The following is a 26,272-nucleotide window of genomic DNA, read 5'->3' as shown; positions in this document are numbered from 1 at the left end:
CCGCTTACGCGATGTTCATGAAGTTGTGGAAGTGTTCGAGCCCAGATCCGGGTTTAGGGTTAAATTTTGTGCAGATGGAATCGATCCCATACTTTCAAGCTCCACAACCACAATAAATGCCAAGCGAATTTTGTCTATTTGTTAACAAATCAATGTTTTTTCAAACCATCTGTTTGGAAAATCCTTTTTCCATTCACAGTGAAAATAATTCTGACCACGTGTCATACATAGGAGAGTGAATTTCCACACACCCTCCTAGGGCGTAATGTCTTTTCGATGCTGCCAAGTCCCGAAGTCCAAGTGGAATGCTTTTGTTCTTTTATGTGAGCCTGACATCTGAAGATGTGTCCGTTCATGTATCTACGCGCAGAGACCCCCACCCCACAACACATGTACAGTTATCCACAATGAATGGCTGGCAGCTCCGAGTTGCGATGGCCACTAGCCCAGTTTACGTGAGCCGAATGTGCAATATTGATGCCTTTCGGGTTCGGTTTTTTTTCCAAACTCCACTTTCTTATGCTCCATTTTCCCGAATACCGAAACGGTACTCTCTAGGAAAGCGTGTTTTCGTTTTATTGGCATCATTTCTGATGAGTTTTTACTTTCGTCCGGGCGATTTTCCTCCACTTTCGGTGATCGTTTCGGAAAAGGAACGCGCTGCCGAGCGAAAAAGGTGAAAGTGAAAGCAACCTACCAGGGAAAAATCCCCAGGAATTTACAACCTCTTCGAAACGGGGAACACTAGGTGAAAAAAAAGAATTCCACCAACAGTCACAGACCTAAGGTGAAAAGTTGCGTGTTCGAAGGTGAAACTCGTAAAAATCGCTATTTCGAGTAGCACCACCATCAGTAGTGCCACCAAACAACATAGAGCAACACTTGTTTCTAGCACGTTGTAAGATAATTCGGACGAGGTTGCCGGAATCGATGTTCGATTTGCCCGTTAAAAGGCGGTTTTGCTGTTCATGTTCATCCGATAGAAGCTCAGATTACCTTCGTTGATGAATTAGCAAATTAAAGTCCACAGTTGGAAGCCAAAACCGAAAACTGGCTCCCTTGCCACATGCCTCTAATCAGCAATCACCACCGTTAGAAACCAGCGCCGAAAACCACCGGAAGCCGATGTGTAAGATTTTGAAGCCCATTAGCATACGGATCAACTGAAGTGGAAAAGGAATCGTTGGTTGAACTTTGTGTTCTGTTGATTAGGTATTTTTATACACGGTTCTACAGGTCCTGGTTCGGGCAGTTTGTAAGGGTTTGACCTTTCTCCAAATGGTTTTTCATGGTACTTAACAGAGGGAACTTGAGGGATGATTATCAGTCGCTACCAAAGATTCAGGTGGTCAATTATTAATATCTCTGGATCTGCTCGAATTGTTCAGAATACTTTATAAACAATCAAAGAAAACAATTATAGAATGACTCTTTCCTCAAACAGTCCATACAAAAATGCCCGCACCTTGGCCTTAACCCCGGCCACAAGATTCTGCACAACCTGTGAATCAACCGTTTTTTGCATGAAACCAATACTTTCTTCAGCTTCAGTTCCTCGACTATCTTCACTACCTTAGAACGTTTAAGAAGGTGCTGCTTCAAAATCGCCCAGTACTTTTCGATGGGGCGGAGCTACGGAGTGTTGGGAGGGTTGAACATTTTTGGAACGAAATTGACCTATGATTGTCCGCATACCACTTCAGCACGTCCTTGGAGTAGTGGTATGAGGCCAAATCCAGCCAGAAGATTGTTGGGACGTTGTGGGCCTTCAGGAGAGAAAGCAGCCGCTTCTGGAGGCACTGTTTCGTCGTCCATGATGCTTTCGTCGGCATGTTGAGTTACAACTTCCTGGCACGGGATTTGGCGGACTTGTTCTGCTTCTCGTCGCAATTAGGGGCCTTTTGTACCTTGAACGTTCGAAGCCCAGCCTCAGTTTTGGCCTTTCGGACAAAACATCGGCTTAGGTGCAGTTTCTTAGCCATGTCCCGAACAGAGGTGTACAGGTTTCGGTTGAAGGCCCCAACTACGCGGTTGTGATTTTTGGTGTTGAACGGAATACTTTTTCCTTCACTTCTGGGCTTCCGATCGGTGGTCAATCGTACCTCGAACCGCTTAATCACTCGCGACATCGTGGAGTTTGCGATTCCCAACGTTTTAGCGATGGAACGATGTGAGAGATCCTTGTTCTCGTCATGAATGCGCTAGATTTTATCACCCACGAGCTGTTCTTCGACTCCTTCTCCGCGAGTTTTGATCACAGGACTTTAAAACATGTTCTAGGATGTAAACAATGCACGAATTAAATCCATCCAAATTTTCATTAAATTCTACCAAACGGTTAAAAAGTTGGACCAATTTCATAGTGTGGCAACTTCATCGTAAACAGCCTTTATTTTCGATTAAACTCCTGTTTTTGGGCAGGCGCATGTCCTCGGAAACCATCTAAATGTTATGCTACCAATACAGCATCCTATAATGTACATAGTAACGTCATAACGGACACTTCTATTAGGATATATTGAAAGTCCTACACGAACACCACCTTGGCAGGAGGCCTTAGCCCTAACCTAAAACCATGGGAGAACATAATCGATTTTTAAGAAGGGCGCACGATGAACGCGATTTTCCGGTACTTATATGTTCGTGTTTTGGTTTTTTTTTTTGGTGTTCAGCCAAGTGCATTGATATTTGGAAAACGATGTATATATTTATTTCATACAAATGCCTAAAAGCCATTTTTATTGTATGAGTTCATTCACAAAAGTAAAAGCCAGAATACTGTTTTTTCGACACACCCTAACATTTTAGTATTGAGAAAATCATAACTCGCTTACGAAACGTCATATGTTTGTAGTGACTTCGGTAAAGTTGCCTGAAAAACTCTTGGCCACAACTTTGTAGAAGACAGTTTGGCTATATCTGTTCACTGGAAAAAGTTTTTATGTGTAAATCATGCAAAAATGGCACATCGTAACGTTTGATTTAAGATTATTAGAGCAAACGCACCAATACGGGAGTATACGCGGCCCGATTTTGCTCATTTCAGCGAACCGATTTTGGTATACACACTCTTTCGCGCACCGGGTGGAAGCATATTATTTTTAAATTGTGCATTGCACTGAGAAAACTTTAACAGAAAATATTAAATTAAATTTACTGATCGAATAAATTTTCGGAGTCGATAGTTTTTTCGCTTCAATTTCGGCTATTACCATTTTTATCAATAATTAATTATTATAATGCATAGCGATTGTTGGAGGTTATTCAACGGGTTAACTTAACTGCTATCCGTTATGTGACGCCAAAGTCGACATGCTGATTGAAGATGCCATACAGCAGCAACAGGGCCACGCAGTTTCGAGCGACCAGCAACCGGGTCAGGTTGTGGGTGCAGCAAGAACTTCTGTGCAGTTGCAGCCGGAATCATCCGAAATTCAGCGGATCTTGCGCGAAATATGCCAGCTGCTGTGGAGTTCCACGATCAAACAGGAGGTTTTCCGCCGCTGGTCTAAGACTTCGGCTTCAGTTAGTCGGAACCTTTTGCAATGGCGCAGCACAGCGAGAAGGAGGATTGTATGCGTCATTGGCCCGGTTCAAACCTGGGGGAGGAAGACTGAATAAAAAAATAAAAAAATCTTTCAAACGTCAAATTTCTCTCATCAATCTACCGACCAGTGCGAAGGTTCAAAATTGTACTTTCTTATTTAGTGATTTTTATTAAAACTTGTTTGATGCTGTAAGGCACTTGTTTTGCATAAAACAATAATTTAATTAGGTTTTGTTTTGATCTGGCAAATTCTTTCATGATCAGGCGTATTGAGTCGCTCAAATTTCGTCAAAGTTTTGAAGCTGATAAATAAAAATGGTTGTTGATGGTTGTTCCAAAAATATAGCTAAATCTAAATTTAGCACCTAAACAACTGAGTTACATGACTCGCTACACGGAACTGATCATCTAAAGTTACAATTTGAACGATCACAAATCTTTTCAATAATTGCTGGCTTTTTGCCGAACAGTAAAAAAAAAACGATACAGCAAATTCCAGTCTTCCTCCCCCAGGTTCAAACCTATCTGCTAAAGATGCTGCTCATGGACCCGGTCAGACGGTGAAGTTTTTTTTTCTATCTGCTGCGTACTTTTCCAAGCGGAGGGTAGAAAAAAATTTAAAAAAATATAAATTTTCGCTAAATAAACAGTTTTTTCACTTACCTTCATCGCTTACGTTGTTGTTACTCGATGCTGGTCAATTGCAAGTTCTGCACTGTTCAAAATTATGCTAATTCCGACGACCCACTCGGCTGCAAAGAAGAGGGCCACCGATTCCGAGGGCCTAAATTTTCACCTCTTTCGACCCAGCACAGAATACTTCCAAAATGGCTCTATGTAATCTTCGACACATTTCCGATCCCCCCGCGAACAAAATTCCGTCCGCACATTCAACCAAATCAAAAGAAGAGCCACAATTGCTTAATTAATTAACAAATTGTTTACCAAAATTTCAAAATTTTAATGAACATCGTTTTTTTAACTTAGCCTTAAATGGTAGATTTTTTTCAGTGCATGTTTGCTCTCGCCCCTTTCTAGTGAGCAAATTCGGTGATTTCGTCGGTCCCGACGGCAACGGCCCTATTTTGCTCACCCTCATACTAACCCCCGGTGCGGTATGAGAGTGATCAAACGCGTGAGCATTTTCACTATACTCACGATTGCTGCGGATGCCCTTAAAGCACATGGTTTTATGAGCATTTTTTCTGAAGACACCATTTGTCTATCTCTTAAAGTATCTTCGTAATTAATTTTGTCAAGATAAAGTTCCGTCCTGGACCACTGTGCATTGGAATAAGTTATTTTGATTCACCAAGACTGTTTTTAAAGCAATAAAAACGTACACCGCGTAGAAAAGGCACATTTTGCCGGAAAAAATGCTGCTAAAGTACATATTTTTGTGAGTTAAGAATTTGAGAACGTGCTAAACCCAAAATGGAACCAACTCCAAGTCCGAGTCCAGAAGCGAAACGGTGCGGTTTTCAGATCTCTATATTTTGTTGGCATTGTCGCAAAGCATTGCATGAAAAAGTTAGTCATGCAATACCTCGTTGAGCACCCAGCAGTGATGTCAATTGAATGTATTGTTTATCAATGCTAAAAGACATATATACCCCTGTTAAACAGCTAATAACTTTTTTTCCTAATAAGATACAAAGTGACGGTCTTCAACAAAGTTGTTCCGCGGAAAATTTTCTTTGGAGAATTTCTAACTGGCACAAAATCCAAAAGCTCGGTTCTACAGAATAAACAAAAATGATGTTGATTTTTCGGTACAAAATATTCAATTTTCCCATACAAACCTAAAAGTTCAAATTTACTCACGTAAACGTTACTTGAAAATTCTGCAAAAAAACATGGATGAGTTTTGAACGGAAACCCCAGGGTTTGAGAAATTCAAAAATGACCGCAAATCGACTCAGTTTAATGGGCATGGTCATGATACATGAGATATTTCCTTTTTTGCAACCTCTTAAAATGTTCTTAAAAATTCACTACAGATTCTGTGATCACTTGAATTTTCGGATCAATCTACACCTTCTTCGGGCTTTAGGTAAATCGATCAATTTCCAGATTCCGACGTTCATCACTGTAGAGGACCTCTCCGTGTGCTTAAGGACGACCAGTTGGTCGTTTGGGGCCAGTTGTTGCTTGTCTCATCATCTATTTATCGATCGGTCCCTCGAATTCGGGTACGTTTGGTGAAAGATTTTGAACCATCGTCACATGGGTAATTAATACGTTACGTTCTGAACACTGCTCCACTGATTCCTCAAAGTTCAATTGTGTGTACCCCGATTGTGCAGAGCTGATAGGACATTGACTCGTTCCAGTTCACCCATGATTCCATGGTTCTCTAAGTTCGTATCGATGAGCTGATGGTCTATGCCGGAGTCTTCAAACGCTTTCATCGAAGATGATCAGGCTTCGTATGTTACTCTAACTTCAAGACCATGAAAATCATCGATCCAGGAGCAGGATTATCTTCGCTTTCGCCAATAAACAAAGTTTATCACTTTCATGTTACCACTCTGTAAAAAGTTATATGAAGAGTAACCAATATTTTTTAAAGACGTCAAGTTTAAAATGACAGACCATTTTTTAACATTTTTTGGCTATAACTACACGTTTCTAGGATTAAAAAAAACTCTTCCAAATTTAACTCCCAACAGTTGATTAACATGTTATCCAATGCTCAGCGTCAAAATACTGTTCTCGCATTTATTATCGTCTTGGCACATATCCTGCGCCCTGTTAGGTGCTAATGAATCTTTCTGTTGTTGTTTCATTCCTCACTGAGCTGTTGTTCAAGGTGGATACATATTTGATTAGCATTCAAGCTAGGTTCGGTTCAAGCCAGTAGACGTAGTGATGTCTCAGCTAACGGTCGGTGGTAGCCGAAGGGAAGCGAAACTCGTCATCATCATCAGTGCCGTTTCTCAGTTACATGTAGGGGAGGAGCGGGCTATATGCGCCTATTAAGCAGAACACTGATTTAATCAAATATCATATCGAATAGGTGTACAAAAACTATATACACGTGTACAGGCATCTGTTTTCCATACATTGGAGTAATTTTTATGTAAAAATTTTCTTCTGTTTCCAAGTAAACGATTTAATTATAAGTGTTGTCTAAAATGCCGAACCTCAAACCGTGCGGGCTAAATGCGCCTATTTATGTTTTGAACAAAATTTCTGTTTTTTGGGCAATATTTCCGTATAATTTCATTGAAACTGCTAGAAAGTAATAATTTCCGTACGATAAAGCTGAAGTTTTATAAAAATCTATGTATATGATAATTTTATGGAATAAAACAAAAGTTAGGGTTGCCATACTATGGAGGCAGTTCATCCATGAGAAAAACTTTATAAAATCTGTTTTTGGATCTTCAAATCTCTCTAAAGATGTTATTCAGAGCTTAGATTTGAAGGTTTAATGATTAAAATCATTAATTTATTCTATTTAACCTGTTATTTTAGGATGGAGGCATTTTACAAACATGATGGGGGCATACAAAAACACTCTATTATTCCACTATATAATCATTATTAAACCTCCACAAAAGCTGAAATATGTTTAATTTCTTAAATTCATTTGAGTAAGAAACAAAAACCATCCTAGTTTTTGTTTTAAGCTTCTTTACGTATAATTTTTAAAAGTCGAAATATTACATCAAAATGTATCAAAACCTTGTATGATTTTTTAAATTTTTTTGAGTTTGTAAATTCATAAAATTCTTTTTTGCCTTATGTTCTAAGCGTATCACCCTCAAAATGCATTGGTCAGATAAACTGTTTAGTCAGCCATTTCATCAAACAGCCGTAGGGTCATTTAACCCGATAGGCCCATTTTGGAAACCTTTCCCCTATCTACGTATCTCTCGATAGTTAGAGACTTCTACCTAGTTACATTCATTCATACACACATGGTTGGCAAGAATGGTAGAGTTCGAACAATCGTTGGTGTTGGCAGCACATTTGCTCGGGTGTTAATGGCTTGCGGAGGCACACGAGAGGACGGCACGTGACTTGGACCATCTTATGAACTAAGATAGAGTTGTGTACCTACCTATCGAAAACATCATTTTTTAAATCAACTATCGTAATGGGGGAATTAACGTGGATTTTTTTTTTAAAGTTTTTATCAATAAAGTCAACAATTTTATTCGCGTCAATCGCAGTTCATAATCGATCGATTATAATACCTTATGTAAAACTAACGGCACCTTACTTGACTTCATTAACTATGAAAAAACAACCAACAATACCATTTTATTGATAGTTTCAAATGCTTCAAAAATTGAATAGGCAAGCAATTTCTTATGAAAACAAATCTTATAAATATACTTTGAGGAAACGAGCAGAATTATGACTTTATTTGTTGTTTAATGAGTAAATCATGAGCAAGGTACTCAAGCTCTATGAATGGAAAATTTATGATTGTGTCAAAGTAAAGTAACTCGTTACTTTGACACGCTAGAATACGGTACCTACAAGATTTTTAGTTATTGGAGAAAAAGTCCTGGTAGCTAATGATATGGTATGAAATCAAGAAATAATATTTAAAGAGATTTAAAAAATCCGGTTCTAAAATTATTGTGGAAAAAATTATCAAAACGACAACTTATTGAAGACAATCTACAAGTATCCAAACAACCAATAAAAGCATACACATCGAAGAGTTTCGGTTATCAGACATGAGAAAGTAGATAGAAAAAAAGCCAAAACCCATCAAGCAGATCACATTTCTAAGACCTGAATGTCGGCCGAGGATACATCATATATTTCCTCACCCAATCGAGCAATCCAATGGTACCGCCGCGCCTTGCCTTATCTTTCGATTCACGCGCGATAAGACCGCACACGAATCCGCCAAGTGTCATTTATTGTGACATTTCGCAAAGACGACGATGACGCCAGTGGCGCTTCACTGTCACACAACGTCGAGTCAGTAAGCTAGCGTGTGATGATTGTTGTGTGAGAATTTTCTTTTAATCATCATTCCTATCCGATGCGTGGGTCCCACGTTCCTTAGGAATTTTATTCCAATCCGGATCGTTATAGTTCGATTTTACGGCCGCCACTTATCACCGGGCGGCGTCAATGGAGGAAGGTGGTAATTCTGTTTTTTTTGGGTGCCGACAATTGGTCTGCTGCAATGAACCCTCGTTGAGGCGAGCTGCAATTGAGGCTTATATTTGTTTATTTTTATGATTCACAACAACACCTTTCGGACGCGTGGCCGCTTTCGGGGCTCCTTTGAATTATGATTCAATCTCTGATAACGGTCTGATAACAATGGTCAACAGCGTTTTTTATACCAATAAATTAGGCCAGATTATATTTTTTGACAGCTGACATGCTGACAAATTTAATGAAAATCAATCATCAAGACAAAATGTAACAGTTATTGAACCTTCGACCCTTAAAATAACTTTGCTGGGAGTAAGCGTAAGAACATATTAGACGAGAAGGCGATTTTGTAGCTTGAAATTATGCAAATCACGTAATTGGTGTCCATCGAGTAAATGACCACTCGGTCGGTAATTTTCAGACCAATTAGCGCGTACAATTTGCCATCAATTAGATTGATTCCATTGGCAAACATGGATTCGGTATCACCTGGGACCTCCGATAGCAGGGTAATAACTGGGTAGGAATTGTAGATATACATTGTATACTTTAACCGGTAGGATGTATTTGGAAAACAATTCAGTCATGAACTTTAGAGCTTTGTCCTTGCTGAACGTAGTACACTGTGCGAAGTTGGTCATGATAACGAGCCTATAGTAAACAAAGAGACGCAATGTCACGAATGGAATTTCTATTTCCTGTCAGTGTCATTCCAATCGAGCAAAATAGTTGTCAAATTGAAAATTTTGGAATGTGGAATGTGGTTTTCGAAAGTGAAAATATGGTTATCTTTAAAAAGGAAAAAAATTACGCTAGTTAATTATTGTTTTACGGCTAATATCAACAAAACAGATGTTGCTAAATAATTTCTTATCAATTTCAAACAAAGTAAATGAGGAGCAGTTATGAAGTAATAGAATTTAGATCAACTTTGTCGTGTGACTGTTTTATGGCAATCCTTGGGTAACACTGCAGCATGGTTGCTAATTGTATTATTTTGAAAGGGATCATATGGCGCCTCTTTGATTACTATAGCCTGATTTTGTAACATTAGAAATTTCACTGTTAAAAACGTGAACAGCTTAAAAATCGAACGAAGGGAACAAGATAAGAAGTTTTGAATGGAAGCTTCAAGAGATTTTCCTAATTTTTCCCGCTTCCGGCTTCCGGCTCCGGTTGTAATCGATCGGCTAGAACGTGTGGTTGCATCTTATACATAATTGCATGACAAATTGGACATGCCAGGACGCGATGTAATGCGTGCTTAAGTCGATATAAATCGGCTATGACTAAAAGTCCGCCATGTTTGCAAATTTGTTCTCCCGCGCGGGATCCAAGTGAGAAAACAACCTTGTTGTTTTCTCTGCGAGTAGCCGTGTAACCAGATTACTCAAAATCAGATGGTTCATTTGAAAGAATTGTCCAATAAGAGAAACAGCAAATATTATCGCTGGCGACGGTTTACATGAATTGAGAGCAAAATTTGCGCTCTCTCGCTTACTTTCAGAATGTACGAATAAGGTGTTGAATATTGTCCAATTTGTATAGTTTATATCGCTCTAGACAGAAATTAAACATATGTATGTACATTTCCTCCACTGTGGGAGATAAATGCTGTTTTTTCGAGTTTTATACGATCGTTCTATAATAAATGGTCGGGATTCGACCAGACCCAACTGAACGCCATCAGCAATTTTTCGAGACACTTGAACTTTATGGGCAAATATTGTCATCAAGAGACAAAATATTTGGTGTTTATGAGCCAGAATCTATAGATTAAAATTTAAGGAGTTCATTTTGGTCGATCATATTCACTTTTTGAACCTACCATTTGAATTACACGAGATCCAATTTCTGTGGTTTCTAAATTTTCTCATTACGCTCAGTTCGGTCTGGTCGAAGCCCGGCCATATATGGAATCGTATAACAAAATTGTTCAGATATATACCTACAAAAATGTTTGCTGGGATCCTGCTTTGGTGGGTCCGTTCTGATTTATTTTCTTTACTTAATGGTTTCACGAAGTAAGAAATCTCATATTCTGTGGCTGCATTGCACAATACATGTTTGAATCATTCACGAAGTGCAACCATTATGTCATTAACCAGGAGGGAACGCAGATAGACCGTAGTTGATAACAAGCTAAAGCCCATGCAACCAAAAGTCCCATAAATCAGGTACAAAGAAGCTTATTCAGTCCCATCATTGAAGTACGTTCTATGCAGCTCAACATTTGAGTTCTTATTGATACTTTCAAGTTCCAAAACAAGTTTTATTGATCTTCTATTCAGCTTCCAACGGCTTTTTATTTCAGCTTCCAAAAAATCGTAGAATAAGCAAAAAAAATTCTCTCTCAATCTCAATTGCACCATTGGCATCGGTTCATATCACCTTCTCTTGATCTACTATGTTCAGTACATGGTGCCGCCATGATGCCATGCGCCGGACTTCAAACTCGTCAAATTGCTCAACGGCTTGGGGATCGAAACCCGACCTTTGTGGTGAGAATGGAATACTCTACCACAAGACCACGCCTTAACTGCATCCAGTTGCTCCTCTTTGAAGTTGGGGTTAGTCCTTGTCAACGTTCAATGTTCCACATTCACCAGACCATCATCGTCGCCTTGATCTCGAAACTCTGGTCCTATGAATGCACTTCTTCTTTACTTACTTAAGGGTCCTGCTCCCATTTCCCGGTGCATAGAGCCATGATTAAAGGCCTACACTGTTGACAGTATGGAACCAGCGTCTCCACTTGGACCCAATTAAAAGATTGTCGTCGAAAGATCCAAGTAGCCCGAGAGTTTGATGGGATTTCGTGAAGAAAACTCCTCAGGCACAAATATTAATGCCGTTTTCGTTTTCTCCACTAGCGCAGGGCAAAACTTTTTCTGAATAAACAAACAAAATCGTCACCTGGGACGTTGCAAATATATGGTTTCTATACTCACCTTTATGCTTACCCCCAACATTGACAACTTCTACGGGTTGCAACCACCTGCTTGAGGTTCAAACCAAGGTGTGTATATATACATGAGGTGTTACCGAATATCGAATTCCCGATTCAGCCATTTTGGCGATGTATGCTATGCAACTATGCGGAATTCATGAAGTTTGTTTACCAACAAACCACAGAAAAGCTGAGAGAAAAATAAACAAACTCATTGAGAGCCCCGCTCACTCCTTGCCTACTTACTGTGAAAGTCGGAGAACCTAGTGTATCAAAAAACCTTGGTTCAAACCTCCGGCAAAACTGGTGGACATCTGAATTAATAAACTAACACAATGACAGCATTTAACTCAACACAATGACAGCAAAACTCGTGGATAACTAGGTTGCCACTGCTCATAAACGAAAACACTATAAGAAAGCTCGGATCGATTTTGGGCTCCCTACAAGAAATCAAACTAAATTCTCTTATCTGGAGCTTTTAACTATAAGAAGCTAATGGCGTTACAACATGACTGCAGCAAAAGGGAAGCATTGATGAATCCGGTTGATGATCCTGATCCTGTTTTTCATTCTAAGATGCTGCAACGCAGATATGATGAATAGCTTTTCTAGTCGAAAGAGTTGAATTCAGTTATTAATAAAACAATCATGTCACGATGTGTAGGCTTTTAGATTTTCTTCATACCTCGTGTTTTAGCCAATGCAAAATGTGTGTAGTTTCTCCCTTTTTTTTAAAATTAAACATCATGGAATTGAGTTTTTAACGAAAAAATTTCAACCGAAAGCTTAAAGCTTGTTCCGGACAAATTCAAAAACCGCCTTGCTGTGTTATGTCGTGTCCGTTCATCAGTTTTAATTATTACGGCCTCAAAAATTAGCGATAATTATCACCTCTAGGCCAAAACACAAGACCGGCGCTCGACTCCGAGTGGTGACTTCCATATATGCATGTGCATAACAAGAAAATGACTCCATATCCTTCAGGCTTGATAGAAGTTAAAATGTAAACCTAAATATTTGGAGCTTGTAATAAGAAAAAAATATTACAAACTCCATGTTAGGAAATGTTAGGAAATCACTTTAAGAAATTGATTTTTCCCCTTCAAGTCATGGGTACATTTTTTCCCTCGAATAATCCATTTTTTGCTGACTGACTTCGTTTCACGTCAACGATAATGCCCGATTAAACACACATTAATCATGATTTGTCTTTTCTCCCTTCATTGTTTTTCGCAGAGCCCCGAAAGCAGCAGTATACCGTCACTGTGCAGCCCCAACGGATCGGCCTGTCCGGAGGATGAGCTTGCATTTATGACCCTCAACATGGATGACGATTTGGACCTGTCGATGCGCGCCCCCTACATATCGATGAGCGAGGTCGACGACCTGCCCCTGCTCACGTCGGACGATTTGATGTGGGGAGCCCCGCCGGCAGCTGTCGATGGCAGCCAATCGTCCACGTCCAGCTCCGCGTCTACCTCAGCATCATCCTCCCATCATCACAAGTTTTTGATAAAGGAAGAATTCCTACAGCAGCAACAGAGCCGCTCGGTTCAGCAGCAAGGTAGCCAAACGGAACTGGTCAGCGCCAATAAGGCGGTGACAAACGAAGATCTGGCCAACAATAACGAAAACAATTGCAATATCGGAAACAAAATCATCGACTCCAGTCTAGCAGCACTGCTCTGTGGGGGCAACGTAATCAACATTCAAACCTCGACAATCCAACAAATTCAGCAACAAAACAGCAATGGTGGTAGACAACAGATAGTCATCCAACAGAATCAGCAGCAGCAACAGCAGCATTCGGTACTGCTGCCGGAAGTGCATCGGGAATCTCCTGCTCCGGCAAATGGAAGCGGTGGTAGTGGGGCAATTGTTGGAGAGAAGAAGATTAAGCTGATCGAGAATGGTTTAGTGCATCCGATGGTTGTGATAGCGCCCGGATTTAAGAACAGTAAGTTGTTGGTAGCACTTTTTCGGGGTGTCGAATTGCTCCAAACTTGGTGGAAACAATTGGCACTTTGAATGCGGCTGGTTAAATGGAACATTTCTCTTCCGGCAGTTGGAACACATGTTTTTGGAAGTGGCATGAACGGTGTTGCCAGTATGCTTTTTTACTATTGGCAAAGTAATGCAAAGAGTCAAAAGTATTTTTAATCGACATTTCGACATTGTCATTTGCTATTTTCGAATATTTGTAGGTTTTCATTTTTAGAGGAACAATCCTTTTTCCTAAAAGAGGTTTTTTTTTTGAATCCATTCGATATATTTATTTAGGAAGAATGTTTTTTTGACTGAACAAATTATGTATGATAACTAAGCCTCATGCCAAAATGGATGATAGAACTGGGGTAGGGGTTTTCGGACCTAGACTCCGGATCTCAATTCCTAAACTCCGGTACAGAGATTTAGCGACAATATACAAATCGTAACGTCACCAAACATCGAGACGATGAAACTGTAAACAATGATTGAGTACAGAATTTATTTCAGGCATGTCTAAAACACGCACTGCACTGTGTTCTCTGTTTCAAACACGCCACCGAGTGCATACCATCAACCACTCGGTGGCAGTGCTCGATCGAGACGCTGCATTGTAGCGATCAAAACACCGGTGTCAGTGGCGGTGCTTTGCTTATCGTTCGGCAAACACCGGAGCCGAGTGCTTTAACTTCGGAAAGGCACCGGAGCCGAGTGCCTTCTGGTTCGTGAAAGCACCGGAGCTACATGCTGCTTGCTAGCACTGAGTAGCAAATTCATGATCATACCCAACAGCGCGGCGGTAGTAGGCACCGTGTGGAGTTTGTTATTGGGATGGATTTGAATCATTTGGGGTGAAGTTTATTACTTCACTGTACAGTTGTCCATCAAGATAGAAAGTTCATGTCTTCAGCAAAGTTGTTTGTATTGACATAATCTGTAACTTTGTCGAAAATATTAGTTTTCTATCTTGTTGGAGAACTGAATGGTAGAGTAATCATCTTCACTCCATTGATCAACTACACTCTGCTCTACGGTACCAATTTTTTTTATTCCGCTTCAGATCCTTGTGCTTTCCTAAACGGAAATGGTAATGCGTTTGGGATAAAATTGTTCGGGTGGAGAAAAAGTTGGTATAGAATGATTTTGTTTTTCGACAGCGGATTTAATTTTTGCAATAAGGCTGGAACATTTTTTTTATATGTTTCATTTGATCAATCTTATACAGGGCCGAATTAAGCCATAGGGGGGCCCGGGGCATTTTTTTCTCGGGGGCCCCTATGATTCGATTTTTTGTTCAAATGCTATCCCAGAGAACACAAAACATTTTAAACGTAAAAGAACTGGATATGAATGAAATTTTGGGTAGAAGAATAGTTTTAGTACCTTCAAATAAAAATTATCAATTAATCAGGTGCAAACATTGTGGAAGAGCTCGGACATTTTTAAGCAATGAAAGCTCTGATTCTAGCTTCAAAATTTTACATTTAGTTCTCAATTTTTGTTAATACCCTTATCACCAACTACAATTCTCTACTTTAGAAAAATGACCGGATATATATTTTAAATGATTTTCATTTTATCATTGATCGTCTGGTTTGTGATTCATCGAGAGATATTTACCTCTTGACAATTGAGAAGTTTCATGTAGATTTGAAACATTGAAAACAAAAAAATAAACAAAATAATGAAATTCAAATTTTATAGAGATACAGATATAAGAGTTTAAGAATTCAACACTAAAAATCAGATTAAATTCACAATTATCTGTGAAACACAAAAAAAAACGTTTTCATGAAATGTTTATGAATGTGATTCTCATCAGATAAAAAAAATTGTTATCATATTGTTATTCTAAATGTGACAAGACTGGTATAAGTGCCAAAATGATCATTCGAAAAAAAAAAAATAGATTAGAGCTTTAATGTTTAAAAAACAGATTCAGTTATCATGGAAAAAGTCAGATGAGGAATCCTAATGACCATGAAACTGAACTTCAGTAACTGAAGAACCAACACAAGACTTCAAAATGTCAATGAATTGGATCTGGAAAAAGATAAGATTGAAAACATAGAAATATTCATGTTAAGAGAATCACTCAATGATATTTGCAACTTAACTATGAGATCATTTTTAAAAATAAGTTGAAAATGTTCATATGAATGTTCATAACATGAGAATTTCAAGTCTGATATTGTCTGATTTCAAGACAGATATTGTGAGGGAAATTAAAAAAAGAAACTCTGTACTGTTGATTGGTCCAATTTAGACAACTACAAAAGATTTTATTTTCGAAATTTTGGAGGGCAAGGGTTGAGAAATTTATAAACCAACGGAAATTTCAATATAAATGATCGATAAGTGAAAATAATAAAAATACCCGGTATTAACCCGGATACTGTCCGGATTAGATTCTGAAATGTTTATTATAAAGTTGCTCTGTTCTCTCTTTGCAATGTGAGTCTGTTTTGGTGAAATTAACTGCTATTTTAGTGCAGTAAGCATGACTTGGAAAGTTAAAATAAAAATAAACATCATTATTGTGTAAGACGTTTGTATGCAATGAAAATAAGGAGATGTTTTTCTTAATTTCCCCTGTTCTGTACAGAATTCTGACATGTTCATATTCTTCTAAATTTTGGTTTCGAATTCGGTTCACATACTTTTGTCCAGATTTTGGGGTGATGTTTTTGGAAATTCAATGCCAAGATTTTGAAATTCTTAGCTCGCAGAATGCTGGAGAGCTTCTTCACTGCATACTCTAGGGGGCCCCCTTAACTTATGCAAGAGAAAAACTATTCTAGATATTATTTCCCGGAGGCTTCTTTAGTTGTAATATTTCAAGTTTTCATTCCGATTTTCTAGTTTTGATTTATTTTCAGAGATTTGTAGAAATTGAAGTAGGAGTATGATTAGAGGAATGTTAAAACTTTTATTCCCTCGGGGGGCCCTCTTTAATCCGGCCTTGATCTTATACAAACTCTCAAGTATAATGAATAAAAAAAAGGAACGATTGATTAGTATTAAAAGGTTATTTCTCATGTGTAGTTAACAAGTACCATAGCAAATAGGTCACTGTTCAACTTGAAAAACATCATGTTTGCCAAATTTTTATTGCTTAGGCGCAAACGTTCATCGGTTGATCCAGAAAGAATTTTGTTATCTATAAGTTATATGAGCGAATAATGATGAGGACTGATTTGCGGTTGTTTTGAAATTTGAATGCCATCGAAAAGTTTTCATGAAATAATATTAAAAGTCAAAAAAGCCAATTGGCTTGATCTGTGTTACTTGGGATACGAAAAAAAATCACCCATAACGAGAGATTCGTTTTGCAAACAAACTGTTGCAAAATACACTGGTTGGAATGGTTCAACAAATTGTTGTATGAACTGCCAGTCGAGGGTTTCCAACAAAAATTCCATATCAAATCTTATAAGTTTATTTCTAATTTTTTTTTCATTTTCCTCCCATTCCCTTCTTGATCATCCAAAGGGTCCATTGACAAAAGAAGAAAAACAAATTTTGTTCCGGCCTTATTGCGAAAATTAAATCCGCTGTCGAAAAACAAAATCATTCTATACTAGAGATGTACCGAATATTCGGTCGGCCGAATATTCGGCGCCGAATACCGCCAGAAAACCGTTAAGCCGAATATTCGGTTCACCGAATAGGCCGAATAGGCCGAATATCTACTACAGACTCTATTTAGGATGTCCAGATATTGTTTAAAACTTTCCGTATTTTGTCAGATTATTTGTAAAATCAAATTAAAAACTCAAATTTCTCTTTAAAAAGTTTTAGATTTTGTGTTCAATAACGATTTTTCAAAAATTTGCCCTTTTTAATAATTTCTTCTTCAAGAATCGTCAAGAACCATATTATCAACCACACGTATCCACACAGTCACACATTCAGTGTGGATACGTGTGGTTGATAATATGGTATGCTGAAGGTTAAAAATCATCTTCCTTTTCAAACTATTTTGAAGATATGTCGCGCAAGTTCGACCTTGGCACCTGTTTCGCCATGTTTTGTCTCAGATTTCACAGGAACGCAATCTCTTTGGGGATGAACGCCCTAGAAGCCGACTAGTAATCTGATGTCTTTTCAGTTATTGGTGACATTTTAAAATCAGAAAGACTCTACTTAAAAACATTTAGTAATACATCATCCGATAATGTCATCTGGAATAATCGACTAAAAACATGAGGGGCATTAATATGCAAGAAATTTAAAGCATTGAAATGATCGCTTAAGTTTTTTTTTCATTAAAAACTCAATAGGATATTCGACCGAATATTCGGCCGAATATTCGGCCGAATATTCGTTTGGCCGAATAGTTGAAAAGGTCAATATTCGGTATTCGGCCGTTCGCCGAATACCACTATTCGGTACATCTCTATTCTATACCAACTTTTTCTCCACCCGAACAATTTTATCCCAAACGCATTACCATTTCCGTTTAGGAAAGCAGAAGGATCTGAACCAAAAAAATTGGTACCGTAGAGCAGAGTGTAGTTGATCAATGGAGTGAAGATGATTACTCTACCATTCAGTTCTCCAACAAGATAGAAAACTAATATTTTCGACAAAGTTACAGATTATGTCAATACAAACAACTTTGCTGAAGACATGAACTTTCTATCTTGATGGACAACTGTACAGTGAAGTAATAAACTTCACCCCAAATGATTCAAATCCATCCCAATAACAAACTCCACACGGTGCCTACTACCGCCGCGCTGTTGGGTATGATCGTTCGAATTTGCTACTCAGTGCTAGCAAGCAGCATGTAGCTCCGGTGCTTTCACGAACCAGAAGGCACTCGGCTCCGGTGCCTTTCCGAAGTTAAAGCACTCGGCTCCGGTGTTTGCCGAACGATAAGCAAAGCACCGCCACTGACACCGGTGTTTTGATCGCTACAATGCAGCGTCTCGATCGAGCATTGCCACCGAGTGGTTGATGGTATGCACTCGGTGGCGTGTTCTTAGTGGGACAAGGCACCAGTGCCGCACGGTTCGGTGTTTTTGCCATGCCTGATTTATTTTCGAGTAACGGCTTTCTTAATTTCCCAATGTTGATTTTCTCCCAGTTCAGCGTTCTCCTCCCTCACTCCCATTTATTTTCTATTTATGTAACCCATTGTCTTTCGTTCGAGTGTAACCAAATCATTTGAATCCTCATCATTCAAGATCATGTAACCGTCCCGAAATCCTCTTACTTGCATCATGAATTTTGCAATCGCAAATCTCCGATATCTGAAGCTACCGAACTAATTAATCCTACTCTCCACCATCACTTGAATCAGACCCGTCGTGCGTTTTGTTCTGAGAAAAAGTTAAAAAAGCAAAGGAAATCTTGCGCGTGATCGTCTGTTCGTTCCGCGTTCAACCAACAGCAACACAACAAACAGAAGACGAACGCGAATAAAAATACCTACCACATCCCATTAGTAAAGTGAAGAACGGGAAGATTTCTTAAATTTCATGCCCAGCTCATCTTGCCCGAATTAATCAATTCTGTGGGGTTCTGCCGCCGAGCCGTTCAGAAAACATAGAACGACAGAGGGACGAAGGGCGTGTGTTTGTTTGCGTGGGATCCGTACGTTAAGCGGGCCATAGACTACACAAATTGGCCTGTACAAATTCGATGTTTCCACGACGATTGTTTGATCTATGCTCGCCCATACACTATACAAACATATTTCACGCGAACACAAATGATTGCTGGCGAAAACAGCAACAGCAACAAAAAAAACCATCTCCACCCCGGCTGGGAGAATGTTTTGTACAAAATATTTCGATCCCGACCGATTTTACTCCAACCGTTTGGGCGCTCATTCAAGCAGTGCCATACACTATGCAAATCGTGCTCACAGCGACAAAATTTCATCGAATTTCATCGCATTTGTACAAATGTTGTGTAGTCTATGGCCCGCTTTATTGGTTGATGACTGGCGGGGAAACAAACGCCTCAAGTTGAACTCGATGACAAGAGCGAGAATGAAAAAAACACGGCGTCTTCAGCTGATCAGGTTTTCCGATTTTTAACGACTCTCTTTCGCTTTTCCGAGTAAAAATAGTTCTCTATCTTTACCAGGCCAGGGAGTGGGACCAAGATGGCTAGCTTAAGAGGCATTTGAACCGGCTTTATCGAAAGATATTCCAATATTATTGTTTTCATCTCTTGGGGCCTCGAGAAGATCGCTATTTTTAGCTTCCCTAATTTGATTCTGGCCCTGGTTTGGTCCGATCGACCCCGTACATCCATCTCCACCTCTTGCGGATGATTTATATGCGCACCGGTTTGCATGGCTGACGTTTGCCTCAGATGTTTCGAGAGTGATCGGCTGCATATGGCGATCTTCCACCGGCATTGGCAGTCGTAGAATCTATGGAGGCGCTATTTCTGGTATCACATCAATGACCATCGACGTAACACGACTGCTTACTAAAGGGCGAACACGAATTTATTGCAAAACCAAAAATGTCATGCCAATTTTATTATAATGTTTAGATTCAAACCAAAGTTTAAGGGTAGTTTTAAACATACATATTATGGAGCCTTGAGTGTAAAATTGAACGAATTTTCGCTTGATGCTTTCCATCAAAGTCTTAACAGTGTCAGCCGGAACCAGTTTCTCAGTTTTTTTTTTTTTCATTTTCTTAACATGTACATCTCGTCTTTGACTGTCTTCTTACTCTTCCGAAGTTCCCACTTCATTATTACCCAGTACTGCTCCACCGGGCGCAGTTCCGGACAGTTTGGCGGGTTCATGTCCTTTGGAACAAAATGGACAGAATTGGTCTCATACCACTCCAGGACACTTTTAGAATAGTGGCATGATGCAAAATCTGGCCAAAACAGCGGAGATCTGTCGTGCTACTGCAAGAAGAGGCACTCAGAGGCACTCAGATTGGTAGATCTCGCCATTTACTGTGCCTTTTGTCACGAAAGACTCAGTCCGCAAGAGCAGATGGCCTGCCAAACGAGATATTTGGAGGCGAACTTCGACTTTTTCTTCTTCTTAAATTTGTCGTCCACATCGAACTTGCTCTTGTCGGTAAAAAACTCCAACCCCGGAATTTGCTTAAAATCGGCTTTTATATACGTTTCGCCGTCCATCACACAGCAGCCATATTTCGTCAGCATCTTCTTGTAGAGCTTCCAACTCGAGTTTTAGCCGTCGTTTGTTGCCGCTCATCGAGGTTTGGGAAGTACTGTACCTTGTACATATGTAGTCAAGCTGCATCCTGGAAGTAGCTCTGCGAAATGCCGATCTTTTTAGCCAAATCACGGCTTGAGACGTTGGCATCCCTCTTTATGTTTTCGGTCCCGGTTTTCTTCCAGCTCCTTTGCCGTGGTCCAACGTCAACCGCTCTTGGAACCTCATCACCACTCTATTTAGAGACGGTTGATGTTCAACATTTTTCCCGACTGCCAGTGCGACAGGTCATGAAATTCCAGGTGTTTGGAAAGAATTTGTTCTCTCGACTCGAGTTGGTACACCTCCATTTTCGTTGAATCGAAAAACACGACTTCGACACGTTTGACAGCATGTAAACAATACACATCAATGATAAAGTATGCAAAATTTGGTTGATTTTCGCCCAATGGTAAAAAAGTTATGCCCTGTTGAATGTGTCGCAATAATTTCGTGTTTGCCCTGTATTGCCTTATTTTATTTCTAACAAACTGATAAAAAGGCTTCTAAGATTGTCTCTGATGCTGCCAATCATACGATGTTCACCAAATTGTAGAGCTCATTCTCTAATAAATATTTATCGAACATCCGACCACATCCTTGTGAACTTCCAATTCTGTACGATATGAAGCCATAATTTCTTCTAAAAGGAACCCAATTTTGCATCTTGTCCTCCTGAGATTAGACGTGCACGTCATTGGAATGATTGCGATAGAGCTGCTTCAAATTATCCAGTGTTTTTAGAAGCGCCCAGAGTTCCAAGTGGCTAAATGTGCTTGGTTTTGTACCATGCAGAAAATACTTAATAACGTGCCCTTCCCCACTCCTTCCATCCGAATTCTGATACCTGAGATCTCATGTATTTGATAGACAACTGTTGACAGTGTAAACAATACACGCTAAGCTTTTTCTACCCATTTTTTTTTAATACACCCCATAACATGGAATCCATTATCTTCTGTTTCTTGCCATTTACATGTACCTCTACTGGGCCTCCATAGCCTTCAATAAATCCTCCTTTCAGTTAGAGGGCTTTTATTTCAAGAGTTGGTCGTCGTTATTCAACACTTCACTGAACGAAAAAATCCTCTAACCTCACCGTCGATCAAATCGTTGGGAATTTCAGTTCAAGGAATCACCTCATGTGCTAAATATTTTCACCTTTATTTTCAGTGGTAGGCTGGGTTGCCAGGTGCCCAGATTTGTCTGTAAAACCAAGACTTTTGACCCTTCGTCCAGATATTGGTCAGACACAGATTTTGCCCAGATTTTTGCTGAGAGTGCCCAGATTTTTCAGACTTTCAAAATTGAGTGATGAAATCACTATTTATGCATCGGATTTGATCCGTAAGAGCCAGATTAGACTGAAATCTCGCTTGTATTCGTTGGTATTTGACCAATCATTCATTAAACATATTTTTTTTTAAATAAGATCGGCATGGTACGTGGTAGGAAACAGTGTTCTCAATTCGAAAATAACCTGAATACCATAGGATAACCTACACCCCCCCGCTCACACACATCGTCAAATTTCTTGTTTAGTACCAAATTTGTGGTCTTCCCTATGCACAGACACACACAGACTTTTTTTCAAAATTGCCCAGATTTTTATCCCTCAACACCTGGCATCCCTGGTGGTAGGTACAATTTAGTTAATCACCATGTGGTTAGCGGTGCCGTTGGATAAGTCGGGGTAGTCGGATTCCGTTTGGACTTTGGATTTAGCATACTAGCAGGTGTTCCCCAACTGATTCCTTAGAGCGTACGGGTGCTTAATTTGTATCAGACCCTAATTTCATTGGAAATAATTCCAAAGAGTGAATAGTTATACCAAGATCACCCCTTGTCCTAAACTATGAATATTTTAGAGGTTCGGTCAGCCAAAGATCTACCAAATCATACTGAAGATCTATTATCTTCAAAATCCATTATGCCAAAATCCCTTATATCGTTCGTATTTAGTTCATCAGGCCGAAGGTTTGTTGGGCTAATATCAGTAGAACCGAAAGTATTTTTGGCTGAAACCAAAAACTGGGTCGTCAAGTTCATGGGTCGTAAAGTTTCATGAATCATAAGGTTTATGGGTCGTCAGGTCCATAAAGCGTCGGAACCACGGGTCATCAGATCCAAAGGTAGTCATGCCCATGGGCAGCCAGGTTCAAGGGGCTTCAGGACGATGGATCTCCAGGACAATAGTCCATCAGTTGCAAAAGTTCATAGGCTGATGAGTCGTAAGGTCTGTGGGCCGTCATAGAAAAGGCTTAGGGTTTTTGACCCAATACGTTGGTCAATGACTTTGCTCTCCATCCATTTATTCCTCCCATTACGCCCTGATGTATTTTTGGATTCATTTGTGCTGCTTACCATGACTTATAGTACCATCTATTGCCAAATATAGTCCACTCGGAATTTTAAGGTGCTGATTCTTCTTTCCACAAACAACGCTTTTTCAACATTGTTTTTATGAATATTTTTAAAAATATTCTCACTAAATTAAAAAAGAGGGTAAGGATACACTGATTGCATGACGCAGGCTCATCTAGTAAAATGAGTTTTCTGGAGTGAAACATTTGTGCCTTGAATGCACGTTAAAAGAATAAAAAGATTAATTCAACGTTGATCAACTTTTGATCATACCATCTTTTAGACAGGCTAATCGATGAGCGCCGATCAGCGTTGATCTACCGTTATTTAAAATTCGTATTTAAAAAAAATGTTCCAACTGCCAAAGTTTTGCTCCATTGCTCGGCTGAAGGGTCTATCAAATGATAAATATTTTAAAGCCTTTCTCACGAATTGCCTTGACTCGTTTGTTTTAGGTAACACTATCGAGGCCTGGACCATGAACGATCTGCTGCAGCTACAAAGCGGAACGACTGGTGGCCAGACCACAACGGTATCGACTGCAGCAACAACCAACGGATCCGGAGTTGCCAAACCAACGAATGTGATCGCATCGATCGTACAAACGGCTTCAAAGAAGAGCAACAGTGCCACTGGAGCGACCCTGACAAATAACAAAAGATCGTTGGCCACTTCCGAGGGTTCATCCACCGATGGCAGCAGTAAAAGGGTCAAGTCAACCACTACGATGGCCTCCTCAACTCACTCGCAGCAACAGCAATCGACTACTTCCTCTTCGCCGCAGCTGCTTCAACAACTGATGGCCCCGTCACCGATTCCTGCCAAAGCCAAAATCAAATCCAAGGCCCTCCTGAACCAATCTGAACGGTGGACAACCGGAGGCAAGGTTCACGGTTTGCAGCAGCAGTCCTCTAACTCGGTCCTCATGAATCTACTCGTTAGCGGTTGCGATGTAAGTGCCGGGTACACGTGCTTTCCACGGCCCAGCAAAGCGGCCAAAGCCTAGCCCCCCGTTTTACCCCCCATGGGTACCATTTTACTCCGCACCTCCACCAACTGTCTAGTTCCCGCGAAGCTTCATCTTGTTCGAAAATGAGGCTGCAGAATCGGAACTACTGCTAGCCCGTAAGAAAAAGTAAGGTCCAATGATGGCCCCGGTTTCGGATTTGGTTCGTACGAAATGATCCAATGCCGGCCATCCAGGCCATCGTTGGGCTCAAGTTTGCTCGTAAGAAGAAAAAAACCATCTTGTCTTTAATTAGCGTTAAAGAGACAAAACCATTACTGTGATAGTTGTTATAATTATAGTTTAAACTCGTTAATGCAAAAGTCATCATCATCATTATATTATCGATTGTTAGTTACGCCAGTGGATGAAAAAAACAAAGCAAATTATTTAAGCCAAGCCACTACTAGTGCATAGTGAAATAGTTTTGTACGTGTTAAATTTTATATTGTTTTATTAGTTGAGTTGTTGAAATCGATGAAAACCAGTTCGAAGTCTTTTATTTTTATGGTTTTTTTTAGTTCACAAGAATCCCACTGTTACAAACAATTCGTAATCGTACAGTTCTTATGATAAAAACAAAACAAAATTGGGCTGAAATTACAAAAATCACACCGAAAAAACGGCAAAATCACAAGTTTATTAGTATCATAATTATTATTATTATTTTATTTCGAATAACTAAAAAACTGTTGTCTTTGAACCAATAAAACCAATTACAGCATTTCTTTTCTTTTATTTTGTCTTGCTTTGGTCGTTTACTCCTGCTCCCCAGCATTTAGTTTCCAACGATATTGGTAAACGTAAGAAAAAATTGTGTACAAATGAGATATAAAATCTTAATTCAAAACAAAATAAAACGTGGAAACGCGTAACCACGAAGTGGCCCAAAAAAGTCCGCAAAAACATCAATGGAAAACAGGACAAGGACGGGCACATTTGTGGCGAATCGTTTCCAAGCGTTGAGCCCCCCGATGGTACAAATTTGAAAGTTTCATAAAATGAAATACAACAAAAAAATAAATACAAAACAACATTAACTACATTCAAATCAAACGATTAAGAAGGTTGATTCGCACGCGGATGAATGCGGTCGCAACGAGACTAGAATCGAGCATAGTCAGGATGGATTTTGTACGTACATCTGGAGGCCAAAGTTGATTAGGTACTGGAAAAGTGTTATTATTTCAGATGGTTTTTGCTGTTACTATCATCATTACTGTTCAAATTACTTTTTTTTATTTAAAAAAAAAAGTCTAGATCGTTTATTTTATTGTTGATTTTCATATGGTTGTTGTTTGTTGCTTAATAATACAATCATTACTATACGTTTTCAAATCAGTTGAAGACTAATTTTCCAAGTTTGTTGTGAGTCAAAAAATCATTGATTTTGAATCGATGTTGGCCTCTATAGAGTTTATAAAAACCCCAAACACATAACATTTAAAATCTTTAAGTTTAAAAACTGATATCTTTGAATTGTTTTGAAGTTACTCTGGAAGAGTTCCGTTACAAATGTTAAAGCAAATATAAATGATGTTTAACTTTATAAGCCTTAACTCTAACTTTCTTAAAAATGCGTAGGTTTGGGGCTTAAAGGGTTACTGTTAGAAGATGTTGGTTAAGAGTTGAAATATATTAAAAGTCTATCTACTGTTATTATTCGCTTAAGCTGGATAAATAAATGTTTTTGTTTTAAACAAAAAAAAGTCAATTCGAACCAGTTCCTTTGAAACGTACGTTTCTATATCGTTAAGTTATCAATGATTGGTTAAGTTCGAAAACGTGAATTAAAACATTAACAGATTTTGAAATTCAGATTTTCGTGTACAAAACCGTTAGCAATGTATTTGACTCACTGATTTTACTATTAAGCAAAAATGAACAACAATCCGGTATGAAATAACATTTTAGAAAACAAATTTCAAATGTTTTTTCCCTGTCAAACACTTTTTAAAGAAGAGTGATTACTAAAAAAACCTTTTTGATGAATTCTTTTAAATCAAAATTGGAATATTTAATTAAATAAATATTTATTATGTGATTATAAAATGATTATTCCTTCTACAGTGAAGCATC

At 39.1% G+C, this 26,272-nt stretch overlaps 1 protein-coding gene across 1 annotated transcript in view; it reads left to right on the top strand.

Moving 5' to 3' along the window:
- Nucleotides 1-25,397, top strand: part of LOC129737902 (protein similar-like) — a 69,376-nt gene extending 43,979 nt beyond the window's left edge. Inside the window, exons 5-6 of the mRNA XM_055729069.1 lie at nt 12,870-13,590; nt 23,643-25,397. Of these exons, the coding sequence (XP_055585044.1) occupies nt 12,870-13,590; nt 23,643-24,193 (1,272 nt within the window). The 3' untranslated portion in view covers nt 24,194-25,397. The remainder of the gene's footprint in view (nt 1-12,869; nt 13,591-23,642) is intronic.
- Nucleotides 25,398-26,272: the final 875 nt, after the last annotated feature.

Source organism: Uranotaenia lowii, chromosome 1 (assembly GCF_029784155.1).
Source record: "Uranotaenia lowii strain MFRU-FL chromosome 1, ASM2978415v1, whole genome shotgun sequence".
In the NCBI taxonomy this organism is placed as follows: domain Eukaryota; kingdom Metazoa; phylum Arthropoda; class Insecta; order Diptera; family Culicidae; genus Uranotaenia; species Uranotaenia lowii.
This window is presented reverse-complemented; position numbering and strand designations above follow the sequence as displayed.